This window comes from Melospiza georgiana, chromosome 4 (assembly GCF_028018845.1).
Source record: "Melospiza georgiana isolate bMelGeo1 chromosome 4, bMelGeo1.pri, whole genome shotgun sequence".
In the NCBI taxonomy this organism is placed as follows: Eukaryota; Metazoa; Chordata; class Aves; order Passeriformes; family Passerellidae; genus Melospiza; species Melospiza georgiana.
In genome coordinates, this window is record NC_080433.1 from 62,838,639 (window position 1) to 62,862,959 (window position 24,321).

The following is a 24,321-nucleotide window of genomic DNA, read 5'->3' on the forward strand; positions in this document are numbered from 1 at the left end:
GCCACGCACGGCGCGCGACATGTCAGCGCGCCGGGCCGCAAAATGGCGGCAGCGGGGCTCTGTGCGCGGGGTGCGGGGTCCCGGGTCCCCTGGCATCCGCGTCCCGGCGGTGCCCCGGGCGGGCCGGGGCCCGACACCGGCCTTCTCCGCAAGGGTGCGGCCGCTGGCCGCTGCACTCCGCTTACGTTCTTGGGGCGGCTGAGGGCGGTGGCTCTGCGTGCGGCGAGCTGGGATCGGCGTGGTTCCTGCGGTGCTTCAGGCCCGGCGGTGCCTCCAGGGGCCTCTGCCGCGCCTTCCCCGGGGGCCGCGGGCGGGCGCTGCGCATTCCCCGTGGGCCGGCCGGGAGAGGCTTTCCTGGGCATCGCTCCGCTGGGGCGGGCACGGACACGCTGTTCCGAGCGCAGCCCTCGCCCTGTCAGGGATTTAGCCTCTGATGTTCGTATCCGCAGTTAAATCTTCCTTGATGGGTATGCGTGGTGTGAGGCACAGCGGGTTTGGTTCTGAGCGCTGCTTTGATGTACTGAGTCTGCCTCGGGAGGGGCGCTTGGCGTGGCGCTCGAGTCTCACCTGAGCATCTTAGGGAAGGATGGTCAGGGCTGAAGAGAATGCAATGCGCTGGTTCAGGGAAATAGTGCCAGCTCTATGCTTAAGGTCCTGTTCTGGATAAAACTCCTCCAGTTCCGGTATTCTGTTGTAGGTCGGTGTTTTTCTTCTCCGATTGCAAAACATTGGTTGAGGTTATCAATGGGCCGAGTGATCCAGGCTTTTCAGGGGGGGTGGAGAAGGGTGGTTTGTTGGTCCTTTTGATGTATGTCATTTCTCCGGAGAGCTGTGTGAGATACAATCTGCTGTGATTGTCACATTTGTTATCAAATTCCCAGTGGCAGTCGTAGATTTCACTTTCTTTGCCTTAAGTGTTGGTAAGGCTACAAGAGGTAATTGCTTATCCTTTGTTTCCCACCTTTACCACTTTACAGTACCGGTTTGAAAACAATGTTAAATTTTAGATTAAGACAGTGTTTAGAGAGACCGTGCTTAAGCGAGTGCTTGCTTTTTGATCTGAGTTATTTTCATCAATTAATTTTCTCTTTTCTTTCTTTGTAATTTGAACAGATTAAGTAAAGAGTATTTTTGTTGGAATATGTGACAATATATGAAGAGATCAGTTGATAGCTTTTGATTTGAAATAGTGGAGCTCTTCAGCATTCTGCCATATTAGGTGTATGTTTGTACTTAAGTACTGGTGTGATTCTCTAAATGGATTCTGCCAGTCAACATACAGTAAATGGTCTGTTGTGGTTAATACTTCTTTGGAAATCTCATGTCAAGTTGGTTTTTTTTATTTATTATTCATACACTACTCAAACTCCCAACAAAATAGTTGTTACACTGTGCAGGCAGTCCTTTGTTCCTTATTACTTTTTAATTTACGTTTTCTTTTTATTGGTAGAGTTCAACTGTATCAGTGTGTATATATATGTATATTCAGACTATATTATATACATACAGTATATGTATTAGTTACTATGGGTGACTGAGGCCAAAGGGATTTGAGGTGAAATTTCTTGGACTTGCTCAGTTTCCACTGCTCCAAAGTGCAGTTATATGAATAGAACTGCTTAAACATGAGGTTTGATCTTGGCTAGATCTGCCAGCTAGACACAGTAATAGAGGTGTGAGAGCTTAGTTAAGAAGTCTCTATCACCATTCTGTTGACAGGAAATTACAGCAGTGATGATAGCAACAATTGTTATTATTAGTATTGAAATACATCACCTTGTAAAGCATCTTTTAGAGAACTATAAAACTGCAGCAGTTGGAATGACATAGTTAATGTTTATCACAATATTATGGAAAGGTTAATTATCAGAGTATGTGGCTTTGTTAACTGCCTTTTTTAACAGCTGTGATTTTGGAGAATTTCACAATTTATAGTTGAAAATTTTACAGTAAATTAAAAAAGACTGGAAATTAATTTTGCATTTTTGCACTGCATGTTGCTCTTTCTGTAATCACCTCTTCTCTGTATCTCTTCGTTTTTTCATACATCCTATTCTGAAAATTTCCTTAAGGGTTAGGGAAGTTGAAATTAATGGAAGTTAATTATTTCTTTAAATTATCTTTTAGGTGGCTTGAGAACCAATCAGTGATCCTGGATATAATCTAGAGGTGTATATCACAGATTGAGTGAAATAACTGGAATTTTTCTGTTCTTCTTGTTTTACAAAAATACACCGGAAACTCAAGAAATCGGGTCTTAAAAATCTGAGCAAAGCTGGATCCAAGAGCATCTTCTCACAACCAACCAAGTTAAGTGATGAATAAAACAGAGGTGGTGATCTGGTGGCAGGCAAAAGAATGAGTAAGTAACTGAAATTCCTAGAGAAGGCTCCCGACTGCCGGCTTGTGGTGAATGTAGCAGCACTGGTGTGGTGATAGTCTAAAGATACAGATTTTCCATAAAGGTTGCAGTCTGAGGTGTAAGTGTGTAAAAGAACATAGTCATTTAGGAAGACAGATAATTAGTAAAATCTGCAAGGCATCATGACAGGAAGAACCCAAAATTTCCATTATTTAACTTCAGAAGAGTAATTTTTTTTTCCTCCATTTATGCATTTACAATGTTGTTATCTGTTTCAGATATTGTGAATAAACATCTTTATTTGCGTGGTTAACTGAACCTGGCATGAATTAAAAGTGATATGTTATTAAATGAATATAAAGAAGTAATTTCTCACTCCAGTTCCTGGAGCAAAGTGCAAGTATCTGGCTCTCCATGTTTTGTAGAATAGCAGAAAGCTAGGAGACTATGCTTCTGTGGAAATTGTTTGGGTTCTCTGGAAAAAAGCTATTACAGGTTCAGAGAAGAAAGAAACCACTTATGTAGCTCTAAGTAACCATCTCTCTGTCATTCTCAGTACTGAGGTATACTTTGACCTTGGAAGGCTCTCAGGGAGGCTATAGCAAGAGCCTAAAACAAGTTGGAAACTAAATTAAATTCTTGTATCCTATCCTACTGTGACAGAACTTAAAGTATGCCTTCAATACACCTATTTCAATATTATGTTATTAGCCAAATGTAGATGTTTAGTGCTGCAGACAGAGTTTTGTGTGTTGTGGTCCCAGGGTCTCTCCAGTCATCAGGCTGTTCATCTTAATCTAATTTTATTACTTCCTCCATTCCATTTCTTTCTTGGCAGTAAACATAATGTTGGTACTGCAGTGATAAATTGATGTAGTTCTGTCTTTCTCCTTTTGTATTCATTTGGAAACACTAAATGTTGATAATAACAGTGTAGTTAGTAGTGTTGATGTTGTTACCTTGTTTTAGCAAAATGGAGCACTTAGTATTTATCTCCAAACCTGCTCTGGTATGGTTATTTTCACTCAAACCTTTGGTTTCACCTCTAGTAACTTCTGCATCAGTGATGCATTTTCCATATGAAGTCATGAAGACAAAAACTACATTAAGAGATAACAGTTCTTAAATAAAGCAGAAAGAATTACAGATTTTTGTATGCACTGAGGTAATACATTTAATAAAATAATCTCCTTTCCTCCTTGTGTAGACTCCAGCCTCTTCCAGGATCCTATCCAGGCAATGTCAGCTTAATGATCAAAACCTTAAAATAGAGGTCAGAAGTACTAAATTTGGATGTCCAATTTAGTATCTGTCACAGGGGTATGATTTCTAAGAACTTGTAACATAGCAAAGTACTTATATTTAGCATACATTCCCATTTATTTCAGTGGGTACTTGGCTCTACTCATCAGATCCAAGGTGTCCAGGTGAGTGCACAGAGAATAAGGACTGAGCAATCACACAGTAGTTGGAGCAAGCATTCACTGCCAACACCATGGTGTGCATTTATATTAATTACCTAATTTGTTACAAACACAGCTGTTTAATCTGCATGATCCTCACTGTGTAGCACATCAGAGGTGTATGTCACTGACTTTTGACTTGGAGTTGAGCATATAATAGCATGTTGACAAGATTTGCTCATACTTGCCCTTCATGTGGAGTGAGCATGGTGCTGGAGTATATCTTTCAGGAGAGGTCAGTTTGAAGTTCCTGTTTTAGCATTCCTGTTGTGCCTACGGAGATTTTGTCTACCTGATGAAGCCATCAGTATCAGAACTGATTTATATACATGAGTTTGGAAGTTCTCTTTATTAGGCAGCATCAGGTCTTTGCTGAGGAAGTAGCAAGTCTGGGACAAACAAAGTTGTGTAGGGCTCATTAGTACTTGTTAAATGGTACACATGTGTTGGGTTTCTCTGTACAGAGAAAGATTACTGGCCATGTTGGTTGCTCTTCCCAGTTGAGGCTTTTTTGTGGATGTCATGTGTTGAGTCCTTATTTCTGACTTATTTTTCACTTTATTTTTCCTTCCCAGATTTTGATGTCACCTTCTTGTGTCCTTCCCCATAAAAATGAGGAGGCAAATTTTTATTCTGAATTAGCCCATCTATTTTTGGATTTCTTCTGTGACAAATGACTAGGGATTCTAACAGTTGAACTTCCTCCATTGCAAACCATCTTAATCATCTGCAGACCAGGTTTGTCCTCTAGAATGAATGAGGAAGAGATAGTAAAGTGATTAAGACTGGATTTGGGTCTCATTACTAATTGAATTTTAACTTAATCATACTAAGGCTGAAGTATTAACTCATTGTAAACATTGGAGATTGTTTCTTAGATACATGTTTGTGAGTGAGCTAACTAGGAAAAGAACTTCCCTCACATCTCATATTACATTTGCAGGTTTTTAAGCTGACACCAGAGGAATTGAGAAAAGGGAAGTTACTCTAAGGATTTCAACAAATAAAATAAACTTTATGTATAATTAAAAATTATGAAGGCAATGAGCAACTTGTTTTTGCTTGGATGAGTGCTGTGTAGAGAATGCTTTCCAGTGCAGAGGAAAGGAGGTAGGAAAGAGCGACAGTAGCAATGTATTTGCATAATATTGTTTACTTGGGTTATGCTATTTTACTAAGCTACTTGGTTTATCACAAACTCGGGTATCTTACGAAATCCAAACCTGATCAGGAGAACAGCCACAGAAACGAAAAGCAATTGTATTTCTCAAAAATCATTGTTTATCAGATACAGCTATGGAGCACACTTTGTTTTCCCTTTGCTATGGCTGCATTTGACAAAATTGTTCAGTTCAAATAGGTTCTTTTTTTTTTTGCATTATCTTTCTGTAAATTCTGCCTTATGTCTGCTACTCAGGTTTCCTCAGTGTGTCTTGTGAAAAAAGTGGTCAAAATCCAATGTAGATTAGCCACACTGTTTTGGATTTCTTTGCTGTACAAGTATGATATTTTTAGAACTTTTTGCATAGCAATTACTGTTTTGTTTTTTGAATCCTACCCATTACCACTGACGTTGTCTTTACCCCTAACTTGGCTCAGTTAGTTATGCTGTGTGAATTGACAGACACTCCACTTCTAAACATGCAGCTGCTTTTGTAAACTAAACTAATGATAGCTAATAACTGGGGATGCTGAAGAGGCACTCCCAAATCCTGGATTTACTTTACTGCTGCTCTCTTGTGCTCGTAATCATTTTCATCTGATCATGCAGGGAGGCACTCTGGGAGCTAAACAAAAAATGGGTAACTTGTTTATGAAGGGGTTGTTCTGATGGTAGTTATCCTGTGGCAGGAACAGCTTCCCACAAAGACCTTTGCAGGGGGAGTTACTATGCAGAACATAATAAAGGTGCCAAACTGTAAACACTAGGAATTAAATAATTGATACTGAAGAGACAATGATGGAAGAGAAAGGGAATATTATTCTCTTGATTATGGCTCTGTCTAGTCTACTCTTTTGGAAACAGCAATATCATCATACATAATAGTGTCAATAACTGTTCCAAGGGTTTGTTCTTGATAAAATACTCTCAAAAATAGTAGATGATAGCTTTGCTGTTTGGCAGACCTACAGGTCAGTACATGGGCAGGCTCTGTGCTTGTGTTGCAGCCTGTTGTAATTTGGATGCAGGTTTTTGTTGTCTATTATTGGAGCATAGCTTACATGTTTCCATGTACATCCTAATAATGAAGTTTGGTTTTGCATCTTTGCACTGTCCAGAGGAGTGAGCTCAATCCTCACCTTCCACCATGCAACAGTTATGAGCACATCCTATAGAGAGCTCCTTAAAACTGCAAAATCCTGAAGGTATCCTTTAATGATGTTAAAGGGTTCAAGATAGTGGATAAGTAAAGCAGGCAGTAGGTTTCTCTGTCAATTGCCTATCTCAGCAAAGTGCTTGGTGTATCTCTCCATCAGCAAGTGACAGGATACACACCTCTTCTTGCAGTAGGTGACCCCAAGTAGTAGTTCCAACAAATGCTTAAATGGAAATGGGGTGAGGGCCTTTGCATAGCAGCTTTACTATGAAGACCACACTGTCAAATGATCTTCAAGCTCATCTATAGATAACATCCCATAGGACTGCTTAGCAGATGCAGCTTACAGAGGTATTTCTTAGCAAGCACCCTGATCTAGTGTGACTTCTGGTGGAGCTCTGAGGATAAAAGGTCTCTGGACCTTCATCAGTACCATAAAAGGCACTGACACAGGTCCCAGTGTTTTTTAAACTTGTGTTTTGGTGAAGACTGTTCGTTTGGATTGACATGAGCTGTTCTGCAGGGTCAGACTAAAGGGTCTTAGCAATTCATAAACAAAGAACTGCTTTGGCTGTGAGAATGAAAAAGGTGGTATGTGCAGGAAGTAAGAGTTACTGAGGCTGTAAGAAACAAAAAATCCTTGATTCTATAGCAGTTGGTGAACATTATATACACCGATATTATTTAATTTATTCCCTCTTTTGTCATAATACAGCTAAGACTTCCAGATCAGAGGAGCGAGAAGGAAAATCCAGACAATTCTTCCTAACCAGAGAACAAGGAATATATTCAGTAAACAAGTAGGAGTGAAATGGACCAACACTTTTATATATTTGAAGCAAAAAATTTGATCTTCATTCCAGGATGGTCATCCAGGACTTTGAACCATATATCCCACTCAGTCTAGTACGATATACCAGTCTTTCATACAAGATACCAATGATGACTAGGAGATGGAGCAGTGATAATGTGTATTTTTCAAATACACATTATACAAATGTGTATTACACAAATACAAAAATTTGCAAAGATCACCCAGAAGATGCAGAGTGATTCTGCACCACCACCCCACGGACTGAAAATAAACAGCTGAAATCATGTGAGCACACTTCTGTAATATGTCTATTGATAAGATTACAATCTTTTCCACAGTGAATGCTGTTGTGGCTTCTGTGAGGTTTGGGAACAACCTTTCTTTTGTGAACTTGTGAAGTCATGCCCACGAGTATTCTACCAGTGCCACATACCATGGCTGATGAAGTGAGATCTAAAAGCATCCCCGTGTAGGATGAGAGGACCACGGTAATAATGTTGTATCTCATAGATGAGTGTGAAGGTGTAAATTGTATGATGGAGAAGCCAAACTTGAAAATTTACTGGTGATACATTACCTTAAGGCATCATACAGAAGTATCACATGCAAGGTTAGGCAGATTTGTCATCATGATAGGAAGAAGACCCACATGTGTATGTTATGGCAGTCCAAAACCTTTCTTGAAATACAGGTTGTTGTAGGTTCCGAGGAGTGAGTTCCGAATCTTTCTGGTCCCTTCAGCGGCCAGCTGTCCGGGCCCAGAGAGGGATACAAAGTTGCATCCAAAGTAGGTCAGTACGCCTGCCAGTATTTACAGCTGCAGTGAGCCTTGAGTTGGCTTTTAGTGATCTGTGAAACAAAGCTGATACACTTTAGAAATATAGAAATGTGTCTCATTAAGTTTGATTCTATGAGAAAATAGAGGAGGATGCCAAGGCAGATGAATAGTGATTATGTTTCTTTGCGTGATCTTTCTTGCAGTGATTCTGTTGAAAGCTTGACAACTAGTGGAGGTGAAAGCTAGTAGGCCGAAGATCCTCCTTCTGTGAAGTTTTCCATGTAGAATGAGTCAGCACTGGCAGTTTGTTTAACAGTTTGATGCTGCCAGGTAGGGGTGTGAGGATTCTGAAGGACTGGGACTGAAGCCCCTTGCACATGCTGAACTGGTGTGAAAAAAGGTGCTGAGGGGTCTGTTGCCATCACACTAGGGATCAGAGGGCTTCTTAATTTTGGCTTGAAATTGAACCATATGCTAGTAGAATTGTATTCTTTTGAGTAACCATGAGGTGAGGTAGAAAAGATGAAGGTAACAGATCTTTGGGGTTATAGGCACATGTGCTGAGGACTGGTCAGATGCCCCAGACAATACTACATACTGTTCTATATGGGCTAATGTACGTACACTTATAAATGGAGAGGCTGAGCATCCTGCTCTGGCAGCCTGTCATAAGGTCAAAGAGGAATGATTTACAAGTCTAAGACTCCAAATACAGAGCCTTTTGTTGAGCGTGCCCTGGTGTTGTGCTGTTACTCTGAAATACTACATGAAGGAATGACATGAGGTCTGTGTCCTAGCCTGGATGCTCCAGAGCGAAAACTGCACACACCAGCTTCTTACTGGGTGTAATTGGAAGAATCTAGAAGCATGAGTTTAGATTATAGAAAATTGGTTAAATGATGCAAATACCAATAAGGAATACCATGTTATCAAAGGGATGTCCAGGGACTATGGAATGCTGTAGCCCACCTGGCAGAAAAAAGCAACTTGCTGTGAAAAAAGGCAGACTTGCTGTGTGTCAGACACATTAGAATGTGGATGCCATCAAGGTTTCTGTAGAAAACTTGTTTCCACTTAAAAAGTATTTGTACAGCTGCACAGCAGATACATGTGAATTATCCCTTAAAAGATAAACCAATATATTTCCTTATCATAATCTTTATAGGTTTTTGACATTATTTCTATCCATTTTTAATACTCTGCACACTAATGTACATGATACGGTATGGTACGATACTTGCTCTTTAATACATTTCTATCACAGATTGTATTCCAGTGCAACAACAGTAACTTATATCAGCATGTTGTAAGACTTCTGAGACGGGTGGCAGGATCACTAAAACAATTTAACTGGAGAGTAGTTCCTCACAGGGAAGTACACAAATGACCAGATGGCCTCCATAGTTTGTACAAACTTTCTTGTGTTGGAAGTTGAAGGTACTTTGTGTGTCTGAGCCTAAGGATCTATTCCTACACTGAGTGGACTGCACGAGTGTTTGCTGCTTTAATAGCTTGTGTTTTGTTCAGAGATCAGTGTGCTAAATGGTCCCTGATGAGGAAAAAAGAATTTGGAAAGTACTTTTCATATTCTACAAGATTTTCACAGCCTAGTTGCTTAAGCTCTCTGAACCTTAATTAATTTTCTACAAGCAATAACAGGTGTATCTATTTCTGATTCCCTAGCCATGTATTTATTGTAGGACAGACTGGTTTTTGAGGCAAGGAAACCTTTTACTGCTAGAGAAAACATAACAATGAACTGGTAAGTTGTTTTGCAGCAATTTAGCTGAGTGGATGTGAAATACTGATGGATGAAAAGAATCATACCTACTCTAAATCACTTGCTTTTTACTTTATGCAGGACTTGTTCTGGATGATCAGCACAGGCAACTGTGTTAGGCTGGGCCAGCTAAAACATTGTTTTCTAAGTATGTGGGTGCAGCTGCCTTGCAGAAATGTACTGTAGTAAAATCCTTCAGTTCTTGAATATGGCTGTAATGGCTGTCTAAAAATAATACCTAACAAAGGGTGTCCTTCGCAGGGAAAGCCAGAAATAACCTTTTTCTCTGTCACAAGCAGCAGCTTGACCCAGAGACCACGAAAGAGCTGACTTTCAAGCACATTTTCTACGTTAAGGATTCTTGAGCTTGGACTTCCCCCCAAAGAGATAATAAATACCAGTCGCTTCAACTTTTTAGCCTTGGTTTTGTAACGAGCCGTGTCCCGCCTCCATCCGTTCCCTGGCGCCCGCGCTGGGCCGTTCGAACCAGGGACGTTGTACCGGGGACGGGCGGTGGGTTCGGGTTCGGGCGCGGGCCCGGCCGGTCCGGGCGGGAGCGCGGCGGTCGCGGGGCCAGCGCGTTCCCGCCCCGAGCGCGGCCGGTGCCGGCCGGGGGCGCGGGGAGCGGCGGCGCGCAGGCCCCGCCCCGCGGCGGCGGGAGCGGCGGGGCTGGGCGGTGCCTGGCGCCCTCACGTCCCTTCCCTCGCTCGCTCGCTCCCTCCCTCCCCGCCCGCCTCTCCTCCTCCCCCCCGTCGGCGCAGCGCTGTGGTGAAGCCGCATTGTTTGTGCCGCGGGGGGAGGGGAGCCGCTCAGCCCCGGGAGCCGAGCGCCGAGCCCGCAGCCGGACGGCGACGCGCGCCGCGCCTCACGAATGCGCCGCGCCCGGCGGCAGCAGCAGCCCCGCACCCAGCGCCGGGTGACCGCCGCGGGCAGCGCGGCCCTCGTAGCGCCCGCTCGGCCGCCCGCGGCTGCCGGACGCGGGGCCAGGCGGCAGCACCGGCGGGGCCTCCGCCATTAACCCGGCCGAGCGTCGGCCGCAGCGGCGGAGCGGGAGGTCTGTCAGCCGCTCCTTGGCGGCTCCCACAGCGTGAGTAGGGCCGGGTGGGCGGCGGGGACGGGCGGGCGGGGGCTGCGCGGCCGGGAGCCGGCGGGTTCCGCTGCGGCGGGACGGGAGAGCGGCATGGGGGAAGGAGCAGGGCGGACTGGGCACGGCCGCCTGCGGGGCAGGGCAGCGGCGGGCGGGCGGAGAGGCGAGGCGAGCGCGGCGGTCTGGGGGAGGGAGGGAGGGCGCCGCTGGAGCTGTTTTGTCAGCCGCCATATTTGTGGGCCGAGTATTTTCGCGGCGGGGAGGGAGTGACTGTTGGGAAGGGCTGGAGATGATGGGCCCGGGCAGGAACCATCCTGCCGGGGGCCGGGAGGGGGGAGCGCCGCGCCGGGCAGGAACCATCGGCGGCAGGGGAGCGCGTTGGAGGCTCCCTGGGCGTGGGCAGGAAGTGTTGGCGCGGCAGCGGCGGGGGCGGGCCGGGGGCGGGGCAGGGCCGCGCGCGGGAGGCTGGATCCCGGGATGGCCGCGGGCTCTGGCGGCGCCGGGCTGTTCCGCCGGGCCGGGAGAGAGCGGCTCTGGGCGTCCCGCGTGTCTTGGCCGTGGCCGCGCACGTTCGCTGGGCTCCGTGAGGCCCCGCTCCGGGCCGTGCCCCGGGGAATCGCTCCCGCTGCGCGGCTGGAGCGGCGGGTGGTGTCCACCCAGTGTGCGTGTAAGCGCTGTTTGCTTATCGTCCCTCGTTGTCTAGGACTAAAGAGTATCCCTGTGTCTTTCTCTTTTTAATAGTCTACATGAAAGTGCTATTGAGAGTGCAGTTCCCTAATCCATTGAGCAGGGATCCAGGGACTAAAGACAGTTTATTTGAAGAGGAGGAAGGTAACTAGGGCAGAGATTGTAATTTAGAAGTATATGGTACTGTACTTTTCGTGTTAGTTTTAGCTATCCTACACCTTGGTAAATAGCTTTTTTTAATTTTATTTTTGCCTCAAAGCACGTATTTCACAGAAACGTTCCCTTGTGTTATGGGGAGGAAAAACGTCTGCTGGTGATTTCCTTCCCAAGCAGCTGATGCAATTCTAGGAGATGAGAGCTGTGGATAACTTTCCTGGTTTACATCCCGCAGTCTGTGAGGGCAGGACAGTGCATTAAAATAATCTTGTGTGCGGTTACTGCAGTATCTTTGTGGTCGTTGAATGGAAATTTGTTTTAGTTTACGCTTCAAATTTACATTGTGGTCCTCATTCCTATTGATGTACTGGATACTGGGAAGGGGGGCAGGGATAGGACGGAGAAGTGCCAGCTGATAATTGCGTAGGAAAAGCAAACCAGTTGTGGGTCATGAATTTGCTATGCAGAACTCTGGTCTTCATCCGGAGTATTTATAGAACTTTTGCAAACAAGAATTTTGGAGAAACAAAACACTGCTTTGGCCTCTGGAGCATTTAAGTTATTCACACTAAATTTGCATGAAGGTCGGCCTGAGTACTACCAGTTTCAATTTTTTGTGCACTGCATTGTATTTGTAGGCTATCTAGTCTGTGTTTGAGACTGTAACTTCCTTCCTAAGTCAGATGTATTTATTGTTGAGTATTACAGTGTACCTAGGTGCTAGCTCAGTCCTTTTTTTTATCAGTCTGGTTCCTACAGTTCGTTTTACTTTTGCAACAGCTGTCCTAAATCTTTAAGAAAGATTAAAGATCTTGTGCTTTTGAGTTTTCTTCCTGTTTTTAATTCCTGCCTGAAGCCATGCTCAAGAATCTTGGGAACAGAGGGAGGTGGAGAGCTTGGAAACATAGCATTAATGTATTTTTCTGTGGTACTGGGCTAAGGTAGTGTGGACAAGTTACACATGTTTTTGATTTCTGAAGGTCACCTCTCATCCCTCCCTCTGAATTTTTCTGAAACAGTCTCTATCCTCAGGAGCCACTACAAACAGATACACAACCAGCTAAAATGTAGGAAGGGGCATTAAAAGTACCAAAGCAGGCTTTTGCTTAAGACAGAAGTGAAATGCAATTGTATGAGGTAAACATGCTGTAAACCTTGTTTCTTGACAGGTAATGTCATTCTGATCTGTAATAAGTTGCTGTACATGGACACATCAGTGTGTTTTAGCTGAAGAATCCATCATTACTTGTTCACAATAACAGAATTCAGGGCCATTGTAAAACATTTGGGTCTCTGAATTACAAAATCTGTATTGAAGCTGGAAACAAATTTTTAGTTTTGGTTAAATTACCAGTATGTTTTAGTGATTGGACCTTCTTTGGTGTTATTAATTGTTTACACTGTTTACTACAGTTTAGAAACTAGTATGATTGAATCCTGTGTTGTTTTGCAGAATTTAATTTTTAAATGCTTCTTCCAAAGTTGTTTGAAGAAATGGAACCTTTTATATTCTTCTGTTGTTTATAAAGAGCAGAACAGAGATTTGTCATGATTGAGCATTGACTGTTGTCTGAATTTCTATATGACATAGAAACTAGTAAGAAGGGTTGAGAATGAGTTGTGTAAAAGTCAGATTTATGAGAAGCACAATTCTTGCATGCAAAATAAAACTAGCTTAGGTTATGAAAAGAAGAGTGTGTTTGTGAGAGCAGACAGATCAGAGCCTTTGGGCACTAGTCTCAGGGTTAGTTGCCTGATCTAGTAGTGTTCTGTGAAAGGAGTTCCCTCAGTACTTTGAGGCCTTTAGAAACTGGCATCATAGACTTAAGCAAAAGGCAAGCAGCGTGGAGGAATTAATGTAGTTAGTTGTTCAGTGCTTGCTGTTTGCTTCCTGAAATGGGGATACTGGTCTTTCACAGCAGTTGTGTTTTGATTTCTCTATTTCTCCACTATTTTGGCAATATATGCTAACACTACTTGTGTTATGGTGAGCAGCCCTGACTTTAAATGCAGAGTTGAAATGGTGAGGCCTTAATAATACTTTAGGCAGTGATTAAAGATGAAGGGATTTTTATGTAGCTGAAGTTGAACGATGCTATTTATTAATGGTTTCTTGGGAAGAAGGAAGGAGTGGAATAGAATTTTAGACTTGACAATGTCAGTCAGGTTTATAAAATTTTCAACCCTTGCAGGAGAAAAACCCCACCCAGTGTGAACATGTCAAAAGGCATGAGTATGTATGGACACTTTTAAGTTAAAAGTTTTGTAACCATCCTAGTTATGGGGCTTTGGAGTGGGGGAAGAAAGCTGTCTTTTTGTATGGTACGTGATCTTTTTGCAATAGGTTGTAAACTTAAAAATTGTTTTAAAGAGCTTGGGAGTGGGTTTGTAAGCAGGAAGATTTCTATCTATCAGCAGTTGGTTAGAGAACAGCTCCTGAAGAATCTGTTGAAGGAGAGGACTGTGTGTACTTAAAAGCAGGGAACATATTTTGGCCCTAAGTCAAATCTGCTTTACAGGTGAAATATTTACTGGTTGCAGTCCATACTGCACCATATTGGGCACTAAGAGTTCTGTCATGTTCTTGTCATGTTGTGAAGAATAATGGGCTCACTAAGGATTGAGGAAAGTGAAAAAAAAGTATAGGGCTGTCAAACTGCCCACTTGCCAAATGTGGAAGTATATGTGCTTTTCTAGCTTTTAAATATAGCTATAGTAGTTGGATTGATAACATGAATGTTTCAAATTGCACTGGAAAAAAATTCACAGAAAACTATTTTTTCTTTCACAATTGCATTAGTTTTTTTGAAGAGAGGTCTAGAGGACATAGTCTGTAGCTGTTGCAAAAATTTTCAAACTGCAGGTGCCCCTAAGGTGTTAAGTATTGTATTAAAGGTTTTCTTACAAGGTAACAAATGCAGTATTTTTAAATCTCTGACACATCTGAAATGTTTTTGTTCTCACGGAGTGGTCTTGCCGACAGTGCTTCTGGAGGGTTTCTAGCAAGGATTCTGTATAGCTGTGTTTACTCAGGGAAGCTGTTATTTAGAACGTCTATTGATCTTCAGGTTAAGCTTGTACCAAACCGAGCAGTCCTGTTGAGTAAGAGTGACAGCTTTTGGTTTTGTTTACTTTTAGTTAAATATATGCATAGAGGGCTATAGAACTGAAGGTTTTTTCCCTTACTACAGTAAAACTAATATTTTAATATGATTATTTGAAGTTCATAGTATTAACTGTTGCTCTAATTTTAGGTAAACATTACCAAATGAGGAGAAAAGGAAGATGCCATCGAGTATCGGCAGCAAGGCATTCTTCTTCCCCATGCAGTATTAAGCACTCCCCGACACGAGAAACCTTGACGTACGCTCAAGCTCAAAGGATGGTTGAAATAGAAATTGAGGGTCGCCTGCATAGGATCAGTATCTTTGATCCTTTAGAAATTATACTAGAAGATGATCTTACTGCCCAGGAAATGAGTGAATGCAACAGCAATAAAGAAAATAGTGAAAGACCACCGGTTTGTCTACGAAGCAAACGCCATAAAAATAACAAAGTGAAGAAGAAAAATGAAGCTCTTCCGAGCTCGCATGGTATCCCTGCTACCACAGCTCCTCTTCCAGAACCAAAAGTACGGATTGTTGAGTACAGTCCCCCTTCAGCTCCTCGGAGACCTCCCATTTATTACAAATTCATTGAGAAGTCAGCAGAAGAACTTGATAATGAAGTTGAGTATGACATGGATGAAGAAGATTATGCGTGGTTAGAATTGATCAATGATAAGCGGAAAAGTGATGGAGTGTCAGTTGTTTCCCAAAATATGTTTGAATTCCTTATGGATAGGTTTGAAAAAGAGTCTTATTGTGAAAACCAAAAGCAGGGTGATCATCAGTCTTTAATTGATGAAGATGCAGTGTGTTGTATATGCATGGATGGTGAATGTCAGAACAGCAATGTGATCCTGTTTTGTGATATGTGTAATTTAGCAGTACATCAGGAATGCTATGGGGTGCCATATATACCTGAGGGCCAGTGGCTCTGCAGACACTGTTTGCAGTCCCGCTCTCGGCCTGTAGACTGTGTGCTGTGCCCAAACAAGGGAGGTGCCTTTAAAAAGACAGATGATGATCGTTGGGGACACGTGGTGTGTGCTCTGTGGATTCCAGAAGTTGGATTTGCCAATACGGTTTTTATTGAGCCAATTGATGGTGTCAGGAACATTCCCCCGGCCAGATGGAAGTTAACATGCTACCTCTGTAAACAGAAAGGTGTTGGTGCCTGCATCCAGTGCCACAAAGCAAACTGCTATACTGCATTCCATGTGACGTGTGCTCAAAAGGCTGGTCTGTATATGAAAATGGAACCTGTGAAAGAGCTAACTGGCAGTGGAACAACGTTCTCTGTGAAAAAGACTGCCTACTGCGATGTACATACTCCACCAGGCTGCACACGGAGACCGCTCAATATTTATGGAGAAGCTGAAATCAAAAACGGTGTTTGTAGAAAGGAGGGATCAGTCAGAACTGCTAGGTCTACATCAAAAATCAGGAAAAAGACAAAAAAAGCCAAGAAAACAGTGGTTGAACCCTGTACAGTTATGCCAACAGTATCTGCTCCTTATATTCCCCCCCAGAGGTAAGCAAACCATCAAAATATGAGAAACCTTTATTTAATCTATATCATTTTCAACCAGTGCTTTTAGATGCCACCTTGAAGTTTTTGTATGTTTTTTACGTGCTTTCTTTAAAGGCATTTTACAGAGAACTACTCTTAATTATGTACATTGCACTGTTGTGGAGTGGCATTAAAAATGCAGTAACTTCCTCAGAGAAATTACTAAGTGATCAAGTGATCTGTCTTGTCCTCAGAACGTTTGGTTTGAGTTTTTTTGTCAGACTTAAGTTCTGTTGTGTTTTCACTTGTCATTCATTGTACTTCTAAGAATTAACTGCTGAATTCGGAATAGTAGGTGCAGCTGATCTTCATATTAAGGAAAAAAGCCAAGCTCAAACTTAATTTTATTTGTAATTTTGGTTTCTGAGCTTCTTTTTCTAATTTTAAAGGATCCAAAATGAAAATTACAATTGTGTATGTAAGTTTTGAATCTTGTTCATCTTACATAAATAAAGAATAAACTTATCCATGTAAGTTTTACAAAAAACCTTCAAGGAAGTATTTTCCTTGTGTAGCAGAATAACTACTCCAGAGGTGTTTCTGAAATTTATGTTTGTATGTTTACAACACCAGTATATTTGTTTACCTGTTGAATGAAATTCTTACTAATTTAAGAGCAGTAGTTGGGAAAGTTTCTCAGATAGGCAGCAGTTCCATGTGCAGGCTCCTTTCCTGTCCTGTGACTGGACTCTGGATGCACAGAAGTGAGGGCTTTTAATGTAATGCAATGCCTTTTAAATAGCTGACTCCAAGTCTCAGGTAGGGAGCAATTAAAGCTGGTTAAATTAATCTAAATGAGTATGTGTTTGGAGACTGCAGTTATTTCCTGTAATAAGTTTTGTTAATGTAAGAAGCTACTTATTGACTGACTTTGACAAACAGCCTTCACCTCCCATGCAGTGTTTACAAACATCAGATTGATTGCTCTGTCCTGTTAGGATTGGCTTGGTAAAATGGTTTTTATGTTCAGTGATGCACTGCAGAAAAACTTTATTTGACAGTAGGCCACTAATACTGCTCTTTAAACAGGAACTGCTGTCCATGGAAGGAGAAGTTGGTGTATAATAGTTTGACTTTCTCTTAATTAGGATAGTCTCAATTGGTAGTGTAGTGTTATTTTGTTTTGCTTTTTTTGTGGGACACTGTAAGAAAGAACATGAACTAAGAGTTGAGGATTAGAAAGTGTGTTCTTAGTTGTGCCTCTGGCAGCTCCTTCTATTGGCAACTTTTAACAAAACCAGACCCTAAAAAGATGCTGTTGTCAGATGGCTTTTTTAAAATAGTCATTAGATGCCAGGATTACACATAAAAGGCATTTTATTCTTTCTTTTTTTTTCATGTTAATGATTGACTTTCTTTTCAAGACTGCAGAGAAATTCAGCATTCTTCTATTTATGCATCTCTTCATATTTCTAGAAACAAGTACAATTCCTGTGCTGTATGTCATAAGTGTAAAAAGTGTACAGTTCAAAGGTATTTTAAAGTTGAGCTTTATTATAAATTGTTTGTCTTTGGCTAAGAGAGACCCTGGCTTAAGTACTCTTTGTAACGTGAACATGTGCAGTCCTAGAAAACTGATCCCTGAATTAAAAGTGAAACAAATGGGCATATTAAAAGGAAAAGTGATTACACTGCAGACCCAAATCTCTAGTTTTAGAACCAAAGTTGTCCCATTTCCTTTGGCTGTTCTTCAATTTTTGTCTGTTTAGGAAACACTTTTGTGTTTCTGTAGGAATTAAGTACATAAAGTATTAAAAAATTATTTGGATCATTTCACAGTAGTCTTCATTTATGTTATTCTTTTTCTCTAATCTGTTTATTAAATACTCTTTTTTTCCTTTGGAGCTGAAGCATGACTTTTCAGAGGCCTTGAGGAAGAGCAAATAAGTGATTAAATTTACTAGAGAATAAATATATACACTCAGTGTTTAAACACTAGTGCTTTATTACCCGAAGAATTTGATTTTATTATGTTTTCAACATCTCTGGAAATTGTTGCACATGTGGAGAAGCTTGGTTTGGATTGCTTTGTTAGTACCTAGGGTGTAAGCCTCCTCTGCACATTGCTGGCTCTTCAGAGTTGGTAGTGGAAGAGTGTACACATAGGAAGAGCACAGTGGAGGAAAGTACATGCTGGATGCAGCCCCTGAGTACTTCTGGTGAAGCTTGAGGGAAACTAATTTGCAATTTGTGTTCAGTTTAAGGAGAAGGATTTGTATCCTTTTCTGGATAGTCAGAGTATATGAATGACTGAGCATTTTAGTAACACAATTTTTAATAATTCTGGTTTCCAAAGCAATTATCCCAGTGTCCTGGATGTTTTAAAAAGACTGGGTGTGGAACAGCATATTTCATAATTTCTTCACAACTTTTGTAGCTTACGAATTTCTGGATCAGCTTACCTTAGGTTGAGTTTCTGTGCTACTGCCTTGAATGACTTCTACCAGAATTTCTTCCACAGATCTCATATTCTACACTTTTTGCAGTTAAATTATATAGATAGTGTCATCCTCTAGGTCATTTATAATTAATTATATGATCTCTCAGAATTTAATCTGTGAACTACTGATTTAGGGGTGCAGATCAGTAGTTGCTAAGCATTGATCTTTTGATGATAGGAGATAAATGCTTACCTCCCCTGCCTCTTCTTTTTTCTCTTTTTTTCTAATTTATTTTTAATGCTGGGCTTATATCTGTCCTGTTGCCTAGGTATTTTGGAAAGTCTATACCTGAGTATCTACTTCCAGAGGTGCAGTAGTTCATCTTGGAGCCTTGAGGTGGTTTCAGTTTTCAGTGCTGTCAGTGCTGACCTGTAACTTGCTTAGCTCTGGTAATGATGTATGGGACTACCAGAGAACTGCCGTGCCTGGAGGTTGTGTGTCAGACCTGCCTACAGAGATGTGTTGTTTCTTTACTTGAAATTTCTGTTCAGTTCTTACTGAAATACCAAACTCTTGAACGTGGTGGCTTACACTGTACTGTTCACACTAATTAGTTTTTTTTTTCTTTGCCTGTTTTTGGTGGGCTTTTTTTTGTTTGTTTCTTTGGGTTTTTTGATTGTTTAAAGGTAGAAATGGGAATCATATAAAAGTTGTGTTCCTGGGAAGTGCCAGAGCAGCTGTGCTGTGTAGGAAGGAGAGTGGGAAAGGACATCCAAAACTTTTCCACTGTATGGGAGGGACAGACAGTGCCTGCTGCTCTTGGCAAGTGGTAGTCAGAAAGTGGCCTCCCACTGCCACCAGCTAGTTTGGCTGAAGAAAATGGCAAATTTGTTCTTGAAGTATGGTATGTGCCACTAGGGATGTGTAATGGTTGAATTTTGCTAGTGTAGAGATTCCCTCAAAAATACTGAAGGATTTTGTTTAGACTGCAGGTCTAGAATTTTCAAGTTAGGAAATCCTAACTTTTGGGGTTGTCTTGGCAATCTAAATCTAGCTGCTTCTCTCTGTCAGTTATCTGCACAGACTCTGCTCAATTTCTTGTGTGTTTTTTGTTTTTTAATCTGCTGCTGCTCATCCTTGTCCTTTGTAAATGTGACCTTATTCAGCAATCAGGATGGATATGTGCAGCAGAAGTGTTACAATGTTAGCTGGGAAAACTACATGGTTTCTCTTATTTTTGATTGCTTAATTCTCTAGTACAAACAGCATTGGTTTTGTGTAGCCTCTTAATTTTATGTGTCAAAAAAGGCATTTAAAAATATTTGCTTGTTAGCTAGTGTCAATATTTACGTTATTTAAAAATGCTGTGTAACTACAATATTGTAGCCATATACTTGGAGGGAAATAGAATGTGATATGAAATATTTAATCTACAGTATTTTAAAAGTATACACTGAGATACAGTGTAATCTGCTTTATTAAAATGCCATTCCTGCAAGTACTGCTCTGTTAAATGGCATCTGGCATTAAAAGCATATAAATATTTGCTTTCATCTTTAGTTTCTCTTTCTGCAAACATGGCATGTTTGTTATGTCTGAAATTAAGAAAACATTTGAAATGCAATACTTATATAGAAAGCAAAGAATAAGTAGAAAAGCCCCACTTTTATTAGAAGTAGGAACACTGTATGTTGTTTCATGAGGTTTGTTGCATCATTAATGTTAAAAGAGAATTATAAGATTGTTATGAAAGTAAGGTAATAGCCTTACTGAGAGCAAAAATTGCTGAGACTCTTACAAAAAACATTTTCAGCTCTTCTGACAGATCAGCATTTATGTGCCCCACCTTAACTGATTTCTTTATGTTGATCTTTGGTTTTATTAGGAGGAATACTGTTCCTGGTAGTAAGCTGGATTTCTGTTACTGTGTCTCAAGGCAAAACCAATATTTTCTTTTGGTTTATGATTTACCCAATTGAGCTATCTTGAACTTTCTTACCAAGTAATTAAATGTAGTCTTGTTATCTTAATACAGGAATATTGATTGTCTCTGAAAGGAAGTATGGACCAGAAAAATAATAAACAGAAAGTGTTGAAATGCAGTAGGAGGGGAAAGGAATATTAACAAAGCCTTCAAGACAGTGTTAGTCTGCATTCACAGATCATGCTTTTTATTCATTTATGTAGCTTGTGGATTTCTTTTGGGGATTTTTTTAAAACGTTTTTTAGGGTACTCTGGGTGTTGGTTTGTTTTTTTTTTTATAAGTTCAAAAAGTTTTCAAGGTGGGGGTAAAGAACAAGAAATGTGGCTTAAAATTCAGCATAAAAAAAGCTATTGAAAAATACTGCTGGGCCCAGCATTGCAAAGAACTTGGAAGCTGAATAAATCCAGACCAATGTCTATTAGCTCTTTAGCCTTGAATATACGTGTATTTATAATTTACAGAATGGTGTGAAAATGCTTATTTTAATTCCAGGGGAGCATGATGTAGGTACAGCCGTGTGACTGTACCTAATACTTGGATCATAGAATCACCTGAGGGGAATGCCAGAAATCTTCAACTGAGATTTCTTGTCTTGTCACATTGCTTGACTTTGACTTTCTGGTACATGTAGAAACTACTCCTGATGTTATCCTGATCTCTTTGCTTAAATAAAAAAATAATTTTCCCTAAATTAAAAAAGCTACTGTGGTGTTCGCTAGTTTTGCCTCAGCAGTATTTAAAAAAAGTAAAGGTAACTTTAGAGCATTATTTTGAAGCTAGTTCATCTTGACACTGGTTGGCTTATTAAATAAAGATTAATTAATGTGTTCAAAGAAGTGTAACTTATTTAGTAAATTGTAAAAGTAGATTTTGAGTAAAAATACTTTTTTTTTCTTTTGTTTATTTTACGTGTACAAGGCCAAGAAGCTTAAAGCAAATTAATATGTTACCTCTGTAAGGCATTTCATTACTATTCTATGTGCTTTCTAAGGGGCTTGGTCCACAGTGATTATATATGTGATATTGCAGTTGTGAAAACCAAGACTTATGTGATTTTGCTTTTCAGAACTTCACCAGTTATGTGAACTTCTGTTCAGGTTTTTTTTTGTGCCAAGTAGAGTATGTTGTGATTTGTGCCATAGCAAAACATCTAAAGAATGCATTGTCTGAAGAACTGTGTCCTGGCAGTTTTTTTATTCAATGATCAAGTTACGGAGAGGACAAAAAATTAGAAGATAAATACTGAGCTTTCCTTTTATTACAGATCAAAATGTGATTTTTGTTTAATACATCTGATATGAATTTAGCCTTTTGATATTAGATACCAAAATATCATGTGTGGTCATTATATATGTATAGGAACTTGCAGAGGTATATGTGCACATACAGTTTTTCTGAGAAGATATTTTTCCAGTGTGACAGAGTGGGAGGTTTTCATTGTTTGAGATGGGTTTGGTTTTGGTTTTTTATTTTATTTATTGTTTTGGGTTTTTTTCCTTATCCAGAGTTTTGGAATATGACCAACTCTAGTTGCTAGAGCAGGAAGAAGATAACAGAATTAACTGAAATAGCAGTTTTCTTACCTCTTCAGTTCACTGTTTTACTTTTCCTGTCCAAGTAAAATTTTACAAGCTGCTTGCTCAAATAGAAAAATAGGGGGTTCACAGTCATGTAAGCAAAACAAATTGCTTCCTACATATGCATTCAAAATTATTCAAATACCAGTAAATGTTGAATAATGAATAGGAACCTGGAGAGGCTTTCAGGCTCCAGAAGATATATCACTAGATTAAATACATACTGTTAGACTTCAACTTAGGAGAGGCAAATTCAGTAGCTAGATTTCTAAAACATAACAGTCCAAAAAGAATAAAACCTGCAAAGTAGTTCTAATTAAGAAAGTGTATTTGTTGCATGTGGATTCTGCAGACTTTTGTTGCAAAAGTTTAAATGAAATATTTTCCAGTCTTTCCAGGATTTGATATGCACTCTGTTAGGCACCTGTCTTACTTCTGCTTGGTATTGAAGGAGTTATCCTTTTTCAAGAGGAAATAAAGACATGCAGATGGATTCTGATTTTTACATAGTTATTCATTTGCCTGTGTTGTCTTTCAAGTTGGTCAGAGCAGTTTGAGGCGTTTTTTATTTTTAAGTTAATAAGTCATATAGTAAGTTTCATCTTTTATTGAAGAATAGGGTAACAAAATTGTGGTTTTCCTCTGTTTAAAAAAAAAGTGTATTTTAAGGCAAGTTTTACAATTTCATAAGTAGCTGATGCCACAGATTTCCATGAAAAGAGTAGAGAGAGTTTCATCTGTCCAGGTGGGCATCCTGATCTTCAAAAACTGAAGTTTGTGGCTATGGAGCCAGGAGGAATAGTTGGTAAGGCTCCAGAATTAATTTCAGTTCCCCAAATAAATTCTTCCTAACTCTGTATTCTACTTTTATGCTAATTGTCTTCCAGTAAGTGTCACTGGAATTACTATAATTAGAGAAGTCCTGTATCTTTTCTTTTTCTTACATGTCTGAGTACATTTTGTGGAACTTTGCTGAACAAGGATTGAAAATTCAAGTGTTCTGGAAACCCAGTTTACTTTGTTGCAGCTTGTTCAATAAATTTTTTTAGCATTTTGTTCTGACAGGTTTTTAAACATATCTGCTGTCTTTGTGTGGGCAAAGAAGGATATTTTATCTGCTCTGTAAAGTGGAACATAGTTTGATTGTTGATGGGTATTAGCATAGGTCAAGAGAAGCTGATATGTTAGTGATACTGAATGAAATTTTACAGGCTGTAATACAGTTTTCCTGTGTTGTGTGTACCCTTAGTAGTGCTATGCTGGATAAAGGACAATGCAAAATAACAAACTGATAAAACTGGAGACTCAGGACAGGTATGGTAATTAAAATACTAGGGTTCATTCATGTTCAAAAATTGTTTAATTTTAATGGATATATGATCTTCCTTTGGTTGTTTGATTAATACAGATTTTCATATTGAGTTCCTTGTGCTTGATCTACTATAGTAATGTTGTCAAAATCACATACTTGCTCAAGAAAACATTCTCTCCAGTTTGTATGTCAAAAACTTAAGAATATTGAGGTAAAATAATGCCTGTGGAATTAAAAAGCATCTATGGTCTGTGCAGTGGTTAGTAAAGATAGATAAAAGAGTGGCTGATTATCTCTCATTGGCTTTCTGAGGTTAAACTGCCACACTACCAAAAATACTGGTTTCACTTTTCCCTGTAACCAGTTGCCTTATTGCTGGGAGAGGAAGTCATGAGTCAAAGAAGGCAGCTGTGAGATTTGCAGTATGTTAAAAGCACATATCTTACATTGACAAAATTTCTTTTATGCGTTTCTGTAAAAGGTGAGGAAGCAAGGACTGAGTAACACACTCAGCTCACTGAATCCATTGACCAGTGCATTAAATGTCATCCTTTACAGGGCAGATTATCCATCCAGTGTCTCCATGTGAGGAGACCGTCGGTGCTGTTTCAGGGGTTTGGTTCAAAAGGGACCCTTGCCTGTTTAAAGTCAAGCAGGGAATTGTATGATATCCTCATTTGTAGTGCACTTCAGTGTTTTACAGGGCTGGGGCAAGGAAGTAATTCTGGCTCACTCAGTTGGCTGTGGCACAATTAAAACGGTTCTGAAAAGTGTTTTTGTCACCTGTGTAGTTTTGGCATGTAGTTCTGAATCAACAAAACCAAGAATCACTGTGACTGCTAGTGCTAAAACATCAAGAGGCTGCAGTGGTCATCAGCTTGAAACCTAACGTTTCTTTTATGAGACCAGCTAGATAGCAGCAGTCACTGAATATCATTGGAACAGTC

At 40.5% G+C, this 24,321-nt stretch overlaps 1 protein-coding gene and 1 long non-coding RNA gene across 5 annotated transcripts in view; both read left to right on the forward strand.

The window, feature by feature from the left end:
- The first annotated feature begins 98 nt into the window (after positions 1-98).
- LOC131083090 (uncharacterized) lies at positions 99-9,925 on the forward strand. The gene is made up of 2 exons (XR_009114396.1): positions 99-2,362; positions 4,401-9,925. It is a non-coding gene; the product is annotated as an uncharacterized LOC131083090 (long non-coding RNA).
- Positions 9,926-10,522: 597 nt separating this feature from the next.
- Positions 10,523-24,321, forward strand: part of BRD1 (bromodomain containing 1) — a 59,806-nt gene continuing 46,007 nt past the window's right edge. For all 4 annotated transcript variants that reach the window (XM_058022168.1, XM_058022169.1, XM_058022170.1 and 1 more), the window contains exons 1-2: positions 10,523-10,602; positions 14,700-16,080. In XM_058022168.1, the coding sequence (XP_057878151.1) occupies positions 14,714-16,080 (1,367 nt within the window). In that variant the 5' untranslated portion in view covers positions 10,523-10,602; positions 14,700-14,713. The remainder of the gene's footprint in view (positions 10,603-14,699; positions 16,081-24,321) is intronic.